At 43.0% G+C, this 16126-nt stretch overlaps 1 protein-coding gene across 2 annotated transcripts; it reads right to left on the bottom strand.

Annotated features, from left to right (window-relative positions):
- Nucleotides 1-3306: 3306 nt before the first annotated feature.
- Nucleotides 3307-13903, bottom strand: CYSLTR2 (cysteinyl leukotriene receptor 2). Of its 2 annotated transcripts, none has more exons than XM_040542263.1 (2): nucleotides 13149-13903; nucleotides 3307-6738 (listed from the first exon to the last, which is right to left on the bottom strand). In XM_040542263.1, exon 2 carries the CDS (start codon nucleotides 6571-6573, stop codon nucleotides 5644-5646), a length of 930 nt encoding a protein of 309 aa, XP_040398197.1. In that variant the 5' UTR covers nucleotides 6574-6738; nucleotides 13149-13903; the 3' UTR covers nucleotides 3307-5643. The 2 variants fall into 2 exon arrangements, with proteins under 2 accessions (XP_040398197.1, XP_040398187.1); XM_040542253.1 differs by having other exon boundaries at nucleotides 3307-6596.
- Nucleotides 13904-16126: the final 2223 nt, after the last annotated feature.

The following is a 16126-nucleotide window of genomic DNA, read 5'->3' as shown; positions in this document are numbered from 1 at the left end:
ACTGGACCTGCCCATCTGCTCTTATGCTTCCCCATACTGCATCGCCTAGCTAGCTCCATAGCCCAGCTAGCTCAAACATAAATCACTACTTAAGTGTAATCAGGAATTTGCAGATGGAACAGAAAGGTCCACAAATATGGCCAGCCAGAGTGTGTGCTTCAAATCTGGGACCACAGGCTGCCCAAGTGAGTGTACATCTGTGAAGGGCTGGTGTAGCAGCACTGAGCTGTGCTCTCCACACACCACCTCCACCTTCTGGAGGAGCTGCATTTGCCTGTTCTGCTGCTATCAGTTTTATATAGGGAATTCTCCATGCTTACCATCAGTCCAAACCTAGTGCCATGCAGACTGGCTAGGTTCAATGTCTTCAACAGCAAAGTTCAGTGAGATTCAAAATGAAGAAGAGAGAAAGAAAAAAAATGAAAAAGAAAAAAAAAAGGAAGAAAAAAAATCAATGTGATAGTACTGTTTTTAGAGTATGTTCACATTTCTGACTTGGGTTTAAATCTTGTCTTCTAGTGGTGAGGGACCACCAGAAGAGATAACTCCAACTGGAGTAATAAAGGCCTTCAGAAGATGTATGATGACTCTTGGGCTGGATCATTTTTCCCATTCTCTCTGGGTTTGTCCTTGTAGCCGCCAAGAAAAAAAGCTAACACACAGCATGCAAGCAGTATCTCAGCAATGAGCAAAGCACCCTTAAAATATCTTTTTTCCTGAAACCCTCGCAAGGGACTAGTTGCAAAGAGAAACTGAACACAAGCAAGGCTGTCTCTTCCATGGAGGGCTTGTTGGGGCAGGCCTCAGCAGGGCCTGGAGCCAGCCTGCCAGGGATGGCCAAGCTCTCTGCTTCCACGTGCTTTGTACCAGAAGCATTTCATGACCAGGCCATATCCACATCAAAAGGGTGATGAATGAGATGGCAGTGGTTTTCATGGGCAGGGCTCAGCCCCAGCTTTGTGGTCTTTGTTATCAACTTCTATATGCCCGCACTTGAAACAAAGCCCTCAAAAACAGATATGGAGACTTGCAGTGGGAGGTCACCAGAAATTACTTCCAGCGCAGAAAGCTGGCAATAAGATAAAAAAACAACACCTGTACCAAGTGCAGATCCCCACCTCAGTTGATTTCCTTTACAAAAATTGTGTACATTATGAAACATAGCTCCACTGTGAGTGAACCTTCCCCAGTTCACATGCCATGGCTGCTCAGAGGAAGGCATAACACCAGCAAAAACATGTTTGCTCCATGTCTGGAAATGGGGACACCCAACCTGACGAGTCAATCTGCCCACTACCAGCCCCAGCATGCAAGGCCTACCTAAGGTGATACAGGTGGCAGACACTAAAGTGCAGAGCTTTATTTCTCAGCTTCAGAAATGAAGGGTCTAATTTTGCTCACGTGAGCAGGAATGTGACTTGACTGACCAGGCTTTGGCCCCAGCCTTAGGCAGCTTTGTGCTTTCATCTGTAAAATCAAAGGGAGGGGAAGTGGTGGTGGAAATCAGGCCAGATTCTCTGAGAGGCCAAAAGGGAATTTGGGACAAAGGAAGCTATTTAATTCCTTTGGCATCCTTAAGCTTTTGACCAGTGGATAAACAGATGTAACTACATAACATCAGCTGCATGCAATTAAATATATTGCTTATATTTGCAGATGTCTAGAAAGATTCCTGTATGTCCACAGCACAATGTTGTGAGAGGTAGGGGATTACAGAGCTAGATGGGGACAGTCATGTTGTGTGTCAGGTCATGGTCAGTGCTGGCCAGAAAGCTGCAGCACCTTGAACGATACTGGGCTCTCTCAGGGAATTTGAGTTTACGCTTTTAATACAGCCTTTGAAAGAGGGTGTTGTTCGAACTGGCTCAGATACCATGCAGGAAATAAAAATATTAGTACACAAATGGACTAATATGAAATAACATCTGACTCTTCCTGACTGTGACTAAACTTGGCTGTTTTAGATGGAACTTATTTCCGCTCCTGCCAGCTGGAGGGGCAGCAGGTCATTTCTATCTTGGGACCATGAGAAGCAGCAGCAGCTCAAAGACAGGGGAAAAAATCTGACACCTGGTCTGCTGCCAACAGACAATGTGCTGTTACAGCACAGAGGAATATGAAGCTTGGAAGGGGATGCTGAGAAGCAAAGTGTGTACCTCTTTCTCCAGACACTCTTAGGAGCTCAAGCAAAATACAAGCCTTGGTAACAGTATATATGTTGAGGAGGGCAGAAGATATATCATGAAAATGAAAATTATGTGAGATAATGCATTGCTTGTAATAATACATTACATATATTTATATAAAAAGCAGCGTTATGGATGTTAAATATACTGAATACGACACAATAAATACATATTCCATTTATTTATATATATTATTATACTATTCATAATTTGTAATGTTTATGATATAATTTAGATATAATTTAGACTACTATATATAGTACATTGGTTATAATAAAGTTCTCCAGCCCGTACTAGAAACAAAACAAAACAAACAACAACAATAACAAAAAAAAACAGGTTGCTCAACAATTCTCTTCCAGTTCACACCAGTCTTCCCTGAAAGGCTTTTGTTCACCATTGGCTAGTTGAAGAGTAATATTTATCCCAAACATTGTTTTTTTCTTCTGATTTGTGCCACTTCCATTTTTTTTTATGCATGCGGAAAGATCTTTTATAAAATGGCAAGGAGCAGAGTTATCCTTTGGGAGGGCATAGGGTCACATTTGGAAAACAGAAGAGGCAGGATGCAGAGGCATGTCTGTAGTCCACGAAAACATGATGCTTCTCTATGCACTGTGACACTGCTCCATCAGGAAAACATGCGAACCAGGGTGAAAATGCAAATGTGAAGAAAGGTATTTCACTGTGCTGAGGGTCAAGTGCTTCTGGATGCAGGAAGATTTACTTTAGAAAATCTCTTTGTCCCTGGTGTAGCTTTGGACTGAAAAATTGCCCTTGCCTAGAAATACCAGGGCTTCCATGAATGACAGGAAAACATGTATATGAAGCTACCACATTTACAATTGTTTAGGGGTACCAGTCACTTAAAGACTTCTATTTCTATACTTATATCTCTTTCAAGCTCAAAAATTTACCGTTGGTTTAACTTTTAAGGCACATAGCTATTTGTAGATTTTTGTCTCCTGGAAAATTAAGGAACTGTGCCAAAATACTTTGGAAGAGTAGGTGGTCCCTTGAGGAACCCAGAAGCATTGCTAGGAATTTAACTGTCAGGAGCTTTATTTTTCATAATAAACTTGGTGCGTGGTTTTGTTCTTTTTTTTTGTTGTTGTTGTTGTTCTTTTTTTTTTTCTTTTACTACATGGTCTTCTGTTCAGTGAGCAGAAACATACAAGGGTACCAAATAGAGAAATGAGAGTAAATGTGAGAGTGTGGCATGTTATGCAAGTATTTCTAAAGTTGTAGGTGAGGATCTCTAACACAGATGATCTTCAATCCTTTTGCAAGTAAATAATATTAAGAAAATCTGTTAATATATCCACACCCCAGATTTTGATTCATGTTCCCAACTATTTCCTTGGTGAAGATGACAACAGCATGCTCTCATACCTCCAAAGACATTTCTGTCTTGTGAAATGTTAGCCCACTTACACAAACTCAATCTCCGTGTCTTCATCTTTCTCCCCCTGCACTTCAAAGAGATTCCTTGTTAGCTGTGCAATCAATACAAAACATAACTTCAGCAACTAGTAAATCTAGTTTATTGAAACATGGTTTTGACACAAGTGAGATATATCTATCCTTTAGATGCAAAACTATTCACTAATAGGGTGCATTTGGATAGACACAGACACAAACACGTTGGTGAGATTAGGCTGAAGATAACCATCTCTAGTTATTTTCCATTCCCTTGTAGCATTTAAGGTGTAGAGTATCTTGCCAGAGGCTCCAAGATTGTCACTTGTCCCTGCTCAGGCTTACTCCTGACAGGGGAAAAACACAGAAAAAGAGGTTGCCCTCTTTCCTTCTAATTATTTGCCCACTATCTTTTTGCACAGGCTACCATCTTGATCCCACTGATATTGCAGACCTTGCGTATTACTCTTTTTTCCTTCAATAGCATGGGACCCAGCACTGCAGGAATTCATACGGCTTCATTACATCAGCTTCAAGATGTGTCGCTGGACACATAAGCCAATCTGAGCTATTGAAATAAGGATTTGGAAAATGAACATTGGTGAAAATTTCGTGATAAAGCTTTGTGCTTATGTCAAAGACAGCATAAAATGACTAAAACACATTGACTCTTCAATTGAACATAACCCTTAGATAGCCAAGAAAAACAAGATTTTCCTAAAGCCATGTCAAGTACTTTTCCACCTGACCAGCAATGACACATTTTCTGCAAATTTGAGACAGAGCTGAAAATAGCTAGTTGCAGTTATTTTTGCTTGGGAGTAATAATGCTCAGTTTACCAAGAGCTTTCTCCAACAAGGTTCAGAGCATTGAGAAAGCACTTTCACTGGCAGAAGCCTTCCTTTGGGAGGATTTCACAGGAAGAGAAGGCTTTCAGCCTTGTCTGCAAGTTTTCATGAGACAGTTGCTTTCCTGGGAAACATGACAAGCCATGACAAGCCTTTTTTTTTTTTTTAATTATTATTAAAAAATCAGGTACAATTAAAAAGAAATCTCAGTGCGGTCAGAGTTTGGACCCTGTTTTCACTTAATTGCAGCTGGTCTGATTTGTAGGAAATATGCTACAAATTATTCACGGACTTAAAAATGCAGACAGCCATTTCATGAGATTTCCCAAAGTACGCATGGGAGTAACTTGTCATTGCCTAAATAATTTTAGTTTGCTTCTGGATCCCTACATGAGGATGAGCTGCCAAACCTGCAGCCCTCCAGCTCCGTGCCAGCAAACATCCTGCCAGTAGTCATCATTCATAGCATCCAATACCCACACTGTTTGCTGGAAGCCATTATCTCACTCGATAATCAGCGAAATGTTAAACAAAATACCTCAGTGGCCAGCTCAGAGAGGAAAATCTGGAAATGGTAATGCCTTCTAAACAGGCTGTGCCAGCACTGGGTCCCATTTAGTTCTTCGCCTGATTTACAAAGTCAGCCTCAGCAGAAAGTATTAGTGATACTTTACATTTCTATTATGTGTAAACCTTTGGCCAGTGTTTGTAAAGAGACCTTGCAGAGGAGTATGAAGCTGTTGGGTGACACAGCACCTGAGATAGGCACCTCTGCATGTGCAGAGAAATGGAGAGCAAAGAGACACTAAGATACTCAGGTGAGCGTTTTCCCTTTAAATCACTGGTTGGGTATCGTGAAATTAAATAAATGGACTCTAGTAGCAAGGCACATTCCTTTCCTTCCCTTGTCATGGGGAAGGTGGGCACTAGAGCTGCATCTACAGTGCTCAACAGACAAGGACCAGGGATCACACCCAGGCACCTAACCTCTGACCAGACATGCCACCGAGCTCCTGCCTTGGTTTTAGCCAACCCCGTGAGGTCTTTCCCAGACACTAGTGGTCCAGAGGGGCCTGGCACAGAGCAGCGTGGCTACAGGGTGGCCATCGTCATGCAGCCTCTTTCATTTAATAGCATGGACCCAGTCTAGATGCTCCAGCAGGAATGTGCGTATGTGATTCTGCACCAGCTACCTGCGGTATAAACTTCTGATTCTTGCTTTGAAATTTTCAGCAGCAAAGTAGTAGAGCACAGGGTCGAGGCAGCTGTTCATGGCAGCAAGGCAGAGCGTGACCACCAGTGCTTTGTGCACGAACAGGTTGTTCTGGCTCCAGCTGCCGAGCATCAGGTGGACTGTCCTCAGTATGTGGTACGGCAGGAAACACAGGAGGAAGAGGATAAGAGTGATGATGATGGTTGACAGTGCCTTCTTGTGAGAGACCGTCTTCTTGCGCTGAGGAGTCCTGGACTTGAGCAGTGCCCTGATGGCAAAGACATAGCAGATGATAATCGTGCAAAAGGGCAGGATGAAGCCCACAACGAGGACAATGCTGTTCATCATGAGGAGAATATCTGTGCTTCCAGGGTGGAGGTCCAAGCATTTGTCTGGGTTACTGTACCCAGCGATTTGTTTGCAAAACAGAGGGCTGGAGGCTGCCAGAACAAAGACCCATATCACTGCACAGGTTATCTTGGCATACTTCATGTTGGTTACTTTCCAGCGCTTGAATGGGTAGACAATGGCGGTGAAACGAACCACGCTGAGCACGGTGAGAAAATAAATGCTGCAATACATGTTCACGTACAAGGCGTAAGTCATAATCCTGCAGACAATATCGCCAAATATCCAATGAGATCCCAACAGGTAATAGGAGGCCCGAAAGGGCAAAGTGCTCACAAACATAAGATCTGAAACAGCCAAGTTCTGCATGTAAATGTTTACTGAGGTCTTCCTCTGGGAAGGCTGGAAGAAAACATATATGGAGAGGCTATTTCCAACAGCACCCAGGAAGAAGATAAAGAGGTACATGACAGGATAAATGGCTTGCTTGAAGGCATCAGTGGTACAGTTGAATGAGCAGCTATTTGAGTTGTTTAGCATTGTCTCGGAAATATTCATAGTCTGGAGTAGTCTCTGTCTTCCTGCCAAAGTAGAAAGAAGTGGAGTGAGTTCAGGGTTGCAGCCTCTGCAGGGACTTCAGTGCTGGGGTGGTTTCACAGGGCAGAAGTTACAAGATGCAGTGGAAAATAAAGGTTCTTTAATGAGTAATCTCTTGCGATGCTCCTGTAAATGATCTCAAGACGTAAAAATCTCAAGATATAAAGCACCAAGTAAGTTCTAAATGGTTTCAGTATTACAGCATCTGTTTGTTATCTCAAACTATGAAAATGCTGGCTCTTGAAGGTGAATGTTATGCCTACATTTTGATGGCAATTCCCTGATCTTCTCTATGCAAAATAACCTGACTTACCACCAGCCATTTTGTAGCAGGGAGGTTTTGAGTCCCCAGTTACCTCCCAAGGAAACATCAAAAGAGAAATCACTGTCCGCTTTTAAGTTTGTGCTTCAAATTAGGATAAAAAGTCAAAATTTGTCTAGTTCCAATTCACCAATTGGAACTAGACAAATTTTTCTGGTATGTTATCTGCTGTTGAAAGTGTGTCACTGAGCTTTCCTGAGCAATACCAAGGGCATATTGACATACTTCAATATGTGTCAATTACGGATGTTTCGACCTGAAACACTGAGTAAATGTTGTGCTAGTCATGCGTGGTTCCTTTTTTAACTCCTTCCTCCTTATTTCTTCTTTCCTCTAATTGGTTTCCAAGGTCTCTTTTTGTGGGGCCTTTGCTTCATTTACTGCTTTTTCAACCTTTTTTGTGCTCATTTCCTCTAAATCAGACACTCATCTATGCACACTTCCAGGACTGCCTGCTTTAGCAGTCCTAATGAAAATGGCCTGCGAAAAAACAAGCTGTGTTCATAGAGAGTGACGTTTTCCCCCTCCATGAGGCTATATTTCAATCAAATCAAAATCTCTGATCACTAAATCACTCTAAATAATATATATTTCTCATTAGAGGCTATTTCCTTGCTAAACTTCTCGTTTCTTCTCCCAGCAAACCTGCAGCTAGTAGTATTTGAAAGTGAAGTCTCTAGTCTTGTTACTTGTTTAACAGTGGGACAGCAATCCCCTCTCTGCATCTACCAGCACATCCCAGAAATGAAGCTCCGGAAATTTTTACCCTGAAAAAGAGAATTATATGAGATTTCCAACTGCATTAAGAAGAACGTTTTAATTTGCTCCAGAGGGAGTGATAATGGGCCAATGGCACATGATTGTGCGTTGTATTTTAATTTGGACCTCACAAGCTTCATGATTTTAAATGAAATTATTTGCACACCTGGAGTCTCCCTAGGGGGAAGAGTGGGATCTAGACTTGGGAGCCCTTGTCTGCCACTTGCCCACTAGAGTACTGGCAATGCTGCTGTGAATGGGCGGCGATTTGTGAACCCTTAGCCTTTTCCCATGGTGTGGGAGCCTGTGCTATGCTGAGGGCAGCCCATGACATCTTCAGGGCTGTCTGGATCCCTTAATACAGCAACCAGATGTGCCCTAGCAGTCACCTTTTATTGGTTCCACTGTGAGACGGAGCATGGGAAATGGGACCTCTTCAGGCTGGGCTCCTGTGGAGCAGGGCTTACCCTCCCTGTGGCAAGATGGGACCGTGGCAGCTTAGGGAATGAGGACATTTCACTCACAGTGAATTTGTGTCCATCCCTGCAGTGACTGCAATCATCCCTCTAGAAAACAAAGACAATATCTAGGAAGCTTAGGAGCACTGAAGACTGGAACGGGGCAAACTGAATATTAGCGCTCAGCAAAGCCTCTGGAAACAAGTGCTCCTAGAGGAAATCTCATCCAAGAGCCTCTTCCACAGTGGAGAGGATAGACAAGGTACAGTCCCTGACAAATCTTTTGTGGTCTGCGGAGTTTTGAATGATTTTGGTTGACTCTGTAAAGTTGCTTACTGTCTGACACCGAAGTTTTCTGTGTGGGATCAGGAACCAGCTTTTCTCCTTGCTTCTTCTTTTTTTTTTTTTTCTAATGGAAGTTGGTCCCATTTTGCAGGGAAACATTGCATCCGTATGTATTACAAAGGAAAGAGACCTGTTGATTGTGTTTTGCTATGACTCAAGCATCTGTGCCTTTAGAAACCTCGAAACACAACAAAATATCTATCAGTGAATAAACCTGCCACTTGTAGAAGCATCCCTGTTGTGTGGGCCACCAAGCCCTTCTGTGAGATAAAGGAGTAGAATGAGGAGGAATAACTTGGAGCATGGTCAAATTCAAAGCCCTGCTCAGCACCATGAGTAATGAAAGTCCTGTTGATGAAAAGCCCTTGGGTACCTGTGCTCTGGGGAAAGCACTACGGGCACCACAGGCACAGAACCTAAATCACCATTGGTCAAGCTCTTCAGGTGAGGTTATCCAGCTAAAAACTACCATTACAGATATTTTGTGCTCCTTATCTCTCCTGCCATCTGAAGACCTTCAAGAAACCAGATGTGTATGTGTAATTGAGGAAACTCAGCATTCTTGCATCTGGCAAGCGAGCCAGTACTCAGACTCCTCTCCAAATTATACAAGTAAAACCTTAAGGTGTTATGGGCTGTCTAAGAGAAAAAGATTGGGGATCAGTAGCCTGAAATGCGTTAACCACCATGGTGCCTGCCTTCTGCAAATGGCCAGGAATGACCCTTGCAATTATCATATGCAGATGCTCCTATTAATTGTGTTTTAACACACAGATCAGTGTCGAACAGAAGATGTGCAGTGAAAGACATATTCCACGCAGGACTATCTCAAGCAACCACAGAGGAGAAGGAGAGAATTTTAATCCTGTCCTTGAAGGCAAGAGGTGTTCACCAGCCAGCTAAGGCCAGGAGATGGCTCCTTGATACACAGAAAGAATGACATGTCTGAGGAAAGGCAACAAACTTTTTCACAGAGCATCCAGACTGTCTCCTGGGTCAGGAACAAACAGTAGGGGTTTCAGGTGAGAGGGGATCTATACGGTCCCCAAAAAGACTTCCAAAGGGAGATTGATAGTTCAGTCTAATATCCTTCTGAGAAAAAAAGAGGGAGAGAAAGGGACAGTCTGCAATGAGAGTTTCTCTTCAGTGGTGCTTGAAGACTTCTCTGCTGGAAACTCACTGGGAGGAGTTTTTTCTATATGTGACTTTCTCTGATGGAAGCTACCAAGAAGAAGGAGCTGATGCACATCCCAAAGCTCTACCTTGGCAGGAGAGGGAGCACATCCACTGATCAAGGAAAAGGGAGGCTTTTCTGAAGTAACTGCTGTGTAAGTAGATTAGATGTTGAGTTTGGGCGGTCTTATTTTTTAATTTCTTCTCCTCCGAGAAGTCTTCTAGAAACATTTACAGCTTGATTATTATGGATATCATAAAGGAATATTGACCTTTTATTATAAATCATATATATACAAAATTATATTTTTTTTATTATGAATAAAAATGCTGCCTTTTATTTTAGCCTGGCTTGAGTGTGATTTAAGATTATGTGGCAATAAGAAAGTGAATCTAACACTCTCAAGAAACATGGGTACACAAGCCAGGTGGGGAACTGACAGAGCAAAAGAAAGAGGAGACTAATCCTGATTGAAGGAGATACTAAACTAATAAAAGTGTCCCAAAACTATCAGATTTTAAGTTGGGGATGCAGATAGGAGTCTGCACAGACTTGGGGTGTTTCAGCACGTGGATGAGACTGTAGAGAGGAGAGATCTAGGATGTAAGGAAATGAGGGATCTTTCGGGATAAAGGCAAGCCGTACAGAAAGGATAGGTTGCTCCATACCCAGAGTGAAGCCGGTGTGCTGGCACTGCAGACTGAAAGGTTTGCAGAGGAATAATTGATTAGAAGCAACAGGAGAGCTGACGGGCATGGGAGAGCAAGTGGGCTGGACTGACAAGAGCTGCAAGAGCAGTGCTGCTGACATCCAGTGCGCTGCTGAAAAGGCCAGGAGCGAAAAAGAAAAAAAAAAAAAAAAAAAAAGCTGTAAAGCACAGCTGCAATAACAGCAATAACCAGGGAAGGCAAATCCAACTGCCCGTAAAGGCTGGCACATGCTATATTAAGGGAGTGAGAAAAAGCAAACCTTACATGTAATTCTGCACCAAAGCTCAAAGCCTAGGATAAGACAGGGGGGCTGGAAGGTTTGGCATGAAACAGCAGCCCTGGTGCAACAGGCACCTCAGAGACCTGCTGGGGAGAGGATAATCAATGGGAGCCTGTGTTGCCATGCTACTGGCTTTATGGTAATGATAGTGTAGGATGTACAGGTGGAGGAGTGGCACTGTGCAGGAAGGACTGTAACTAGCAATAGCATAAAAATATTATCGCTACAGAGGAGTGCTACAAAGTCCTTGTGGGCAGACATCCCATCCTATGATAATAAAAATATAGTACTAGGACTGCACTACCAAGCTCCTCATCACGATGATGATAGTCATCAGAAAATGTTAAGTGAGATTAGAAAAGCTGAAAGCAGGTATTATTAGCAGGGGATTTCAGATGCCTTTGTACAGATGTGATGCTGCATCAGAATAAGATACAGAGATGATATCTGTATGCAACAAATGCCCAGTTCCCAGGATAATTAGTCCCACAATCCACAATACAAGATGTTATTCTGCATTTGATCTTTAGTGCTGCATGTGTCCTAGTTAAAGCAGTTTTGGATGGAGAGAGCCTTGTACTAGCAATCACAGTAGAGCCTGGTTCCAGAACCAAGCATTCTACAGAATTTGGGGGGGGCATTAAAAAAAAAGAAGAAAAAAAAGACACAGAAAATTCAACAAAACCTGTTAGGTCAGAGGAGCTAGATGCACTTGACGTTATGTGTGCAGGAAATATTAAGCTGGCTAGATAAGTAAGAAGCCAATAATTAGTGAGGTCCAGGTGGCATTCATGTGAGTATCCCACAGGATCTCAAATGTGGCACTGCTGGCCTAAGCCCATAACCCACCGTTACAACCAAGCATGGTGCCGGGGGACCAGTGTGTCACCACTAAAGCTCTTCACCTACAAGAAAGGCTTGAGAGAGGAACTCGAAGGCTGTGAGTTGGTGGTCTCGATCCTGCCCTACTCGCCTGCTGAAGGGCTGTAAGGATGGATGAAGGGGGGCATTTTATATGTGTATATGCATATTTACACATTTACACAGTTGGATTTGTCAAAGGTTTTGACAAAGCTCTGCACTAAATGTTTCTAAGTTGCCAGAGAGCTGGAAGGTATGTTCTCCTACGGACTGAAAACTGGCTAAAGGGTAAGAAGCAAAGTGTGGGGCTTAACAAATCTGTAACACAGTCCTCTAGAGGTCAGTAGTCAGACCAGACTTGTGGAAGATTTTAAGAGTGAGGACTGAAAAATCTGGATCTCTTCAGTACATACAGGAGGATAGGGTCAAGGTCTGCAGATTTTCAGAGGTGGAGGATAGTGTGAATGCACTGTTATTCACAGGGTCCCACAGTACTGGGACTTGTGGTGCTCAGCAGGGCTGTTGGGAGTCTGCTTTCAGGCAGGTAGAAGAGGGTGTTCCTCTGTGCAGTAAGGAGCAGGCAGCACTGGCAGCCTGGGCTCTCCCCAGTTCTAGTGGGGAGCTATACCATGAGCAGACAGACAAGTCAGCAAGCATCTCAGCTGACAATGGGAACAGTTTCTGTGCTTGCCCGGACAGAAGGACACGCTCCTTTTGGGGAGGTGTGATGGAGGGGACTGCTGCTAAATGTATAAATGTATAAATGTGGAACTCTCTATTTCCAAATTGAAAAAGACCAAGTAAAAGCTCAAAATCTGCTGCCTTGAGATCTACTACTGAGATCTCTGTAATGCAGAGAACTACCAAGGAACATATTTTCAATAAGATGTTCTGCATATGTATTTATGAATAAGGATTTCAGGCTATTCATTCAAAATATATATCTTTGTAATGCTAAGAGATATATAGACCTGGTTGTATTACAGGAAGAAGAGGTGCTCTGTGAATCTATCACAGTATCCCTTTTGTCTGCAGAAGACCCCAGACACCGTAGTCTCATCATATTCATTATCTGAATAGGAAGGCAGTTGTGGTATTACTGCTATATAGAAGCAACAGAAGTTCTAATATTCCTTAAAGTTCATGTTGGCTTTCTTTCTAGTATTCACTTTGTGTTTCAGGAGCAGCATTACCAAGAATAAATGTAACAGAATGTAATATTTGGAATTAACACTGAATTCAATTTGCCAAAACATATGGCATTTTATTAACCTTTCTACATGCAAGAATCTGACCTCTAGCCCTTTTTATTTTAAAAGTTGGCCATAGACTAAATCTATATTTGTCATCTAGTTAAAAAACAAGACTTACTTAATCAGATCCACTACTTGACTGCTATCTTCCATCTGGAAACAGTCCTAGTTACATAAATCTACTTTTCTTTTTTTCTGCCAAAGAAAATTCAGAAGCCCTGTGTTATCACAGAGAAATTTAGTTAACAATCACTGCTACTAGCAAATTCAAAGTTTACTGCAAGTAAGACGAAGGTCGTGTTTTAGTAGTTTGTATTCGAGTTATTGCAACCCTTTTTATCTATATCAGAAAAAGCAGACAAATCTTGTCTTACCTCAGCTTGTGTGCCTTCTGGTGTGCTCAGTATTTCCTTCTGCTTGCTGTTGTTAACAACTTTCAGTTTTGTTAGTGGAAAGGAAAAAAAAAAACTCACCAAAAACTTAAAGCAAAATTCAAATGCTATTTATGCAGAAGCCACAGAAGGGCAATGAGTAGTAGGAAAGGGAAGTAAATCCTGATGAACAGACCTTATGGTTTCTTAAGAGAGAAATGGTCTCAGCTCAAGGAGTGGTGCTAGCAATCACATGGCAATGTTTCATATCTTTCACCCAATGGAAGGGGCCCTGCAGCTTACGTGGTATCTGGAAGCTCTTTGGATATCTGTATTTGGCTCACACTTAAATATATGCACCTTTGGGAAATCAGGATTGCTTGAAATATTAGAAGATATTTCTGTATATGTTTCACATGGATAAGAGTAGTTCTTGGAATTATGGAGAGGCCATATACCCACTTTATCTCCCAGGCTTCTTATGCAGAAAGATCATGATGAGCAAAACCATAAGCAGGCATCTAGGAGTTCATGAGAAATCTAATTCAGCTCGCAGTCTAAAGACAAGTTTATGGAGCAGAGGAACTAATTTTCCCTGAATGTAGATAACAACTGAATACATCACTATTTTAGGCCATGAACAAGAGACTGGAGTGAATGACTTGCTGTCCCTTAACATTTTACCCCTTCTCGGTGGAGCTACAGTAACTGCACAGTTGGGTTCTCCTGGACAACTGCAATGCTGAAATAGAGTTCTTTAAACAAAGCTTGTTAATTCTTTATAACTGCTTGTTTATCTCTCCTCTGTGTTGTCAACACACAGGTAGACCAGACACACCTCTAGGTGCTGTGTTTTATTTCATAAACATCAGGAAACGCAATCAGGAATTCACACAGAGCTGCTTACCACAGCTCAGCAGGTGGGGAGTCTCCCAACAAACCTTCTCACCACCTACATTTATAGTCTTTTACATCCCAAATTGCTTTAGGTCATCCCATTTGTAATCTTTCCTCCATTGGCCACTTGCATATGATTCTCATTTATCACAAGGACTCTTCACTCTGGCTGTACACATGGGCTTTGGAACAGGTGAAATAGGCTTCTGGGTGTGCTCCCTATGTGGGGTCGTAGTGGGCAACGTGCAGTGGCTGTGAGGATCAGTGCCACCAAAACTCACAAATCCCACGGAGGGGGTACATATAGCTTTCAAATGGCTCCGTGGGCTTCTTTTAGCATGGACCTGAAGGAGGACATGAAAAAACAGCATACCAAGGAACTAGACTAACATCTTCAGTCTCTGGGGTGAACTCAACGTCCATGAGTGGTGGCTTTGAACATTTGCCTATATTTGCATTGACATTGCAAAGTAAGTTTAAAAAGACCCCTGGTAGAAGTCAATGTCAAGTGAACTTTCAAGGTGTGGTGGCTGAATTAGGACCCAAATGAAACCACTCCACTTAGAGTGATCCACTCTAAGTTAGGGCCTAACTTAGACTTGCCAGCTCTTGTGGCACCAAGGGTTGTGGAAGGCATCCTCTTCTAGCTGTGGTCATGCTGGCTGCTTTGCTTATTGTCTCGGCCCAAGGTCTGCCAACAGTGGCTCACATGTGTGCTCCCAAACCCACTTTGGCCATAAAGACAGGTGCTGTAGATACCTGAAACAGGAGGTTTTAGCTCACTCAGCCTCTTTTGACCAAAGCAGGGTAGGAAATGACCCTGTGGGCAGCTTTCAGGGGCAGAGCCCTTTAGGAGGAAGCTATGATGGGCAGCAAGAGGCAGTATGGGGAATGACTGCTTCAGACAGCAAGACCATGGCCGGAGGAGAGTTATGGGCCCGGAGTTATCTCACGAGATGCGCCATCCACTGAGACTGCATCTTAACCGTATCTTATCTGCAAGTGGCAGAGGCAGTGCAGAAGCAGTCTGATAGCATCTCTATCACGTGGTTCACGATGATAATCATGCTGGGACTGATAGGCAGGCTGTTCCCAGATACACAGGGTCAGAGACTGAAACATGTAAAAAAGTTAGACATTGATCACGTTCTTTTCCTGAATGTGTTTTGAGACTGACTCTTTTGCCATATGATATGGTTATCTTCATTGCCTGCAAGACTTCCTATATTCACATTCTAGTACACCCTGCTTTCTGGACAGACCTTTTCCCTTCCTTTTATAAAGTAATTCTGCATTTTGCTTTTAGCCTCAGTTTGAATAGATGGGGTTGGCTGCCAGCTCACCCTGCACCTGACGAGCTAGATCCGGAGTGACTGCTTGGGATTTTTTATATACAGTCAGTGGATGACTCAGCTTCCGAGGAGAGTTTATTACATTTCTTACTGATAAAAACTTCAGCAATTCTGGAGAAGCCATCTCAGAATATCATGAAAAGACTCATTACAAGACTCTGTGCGCACATCACACTCAACAGTTCACAACCCTGCATCTCGAGTTTCCGCATCTCGAGTTCCACAAAACTCACAGAGGATTCAGGACGCAGTAGAGTGCAAGCCACCCATATGGGTTGCAGTTACACACCGTCCTGCCTCTGTTTCTCTTCCCTTTTTACATTTATGGCTCCACAAAAGCACAGTTTCAGGACGGGGTGACTCATTCTTTTTAATTCCCCTTCTATACAGACCTGCCTCCCCTCCAGCCCTGCACAGGCACATTGCCCATGGAGGGCACCACTCCCTGCAGCCCACAGTGGTGAGCAAAGCCACCACTGAAGGCTCTGCATTGCCGTTGCATGGAGAAACTTACCTTTCAGACTTGAGGTAAGCATTACAGGCCAGTTAAAAGCAAACATTTAGATTCTCCTTCTCCTGTTCAGCATTTTCTGTAGGCTAGTTGGAGCGTCCTTGTGGGCTAAGCACTACCTGGTGGCAACCAGTTGAGCAGTCTACCTCCCATGCCTTGCTTAGCATGGACATCCTAAACACATATCATGCTACCACATGCTCCAAAGAGCCAGGCCTTCC

Source organism: Cygnus olor, chromosome 1 (assembly GCF_009769625.2).
Source record: "Cygnus olor isolate bCygOlo1 chromosome 1, bCygOlo1.pri.v2, whole genome shotgun sequence".
NCBI lineage: Eukaryota > Metazoa > Chordata > Aves > Anseriformes > Anatidae > Cygnus > Cygnus olor.
Note: the sequence above shows the minus strand (reverse complement) of the source record. Positions and strands in the feature narration are given on the sequence as shown.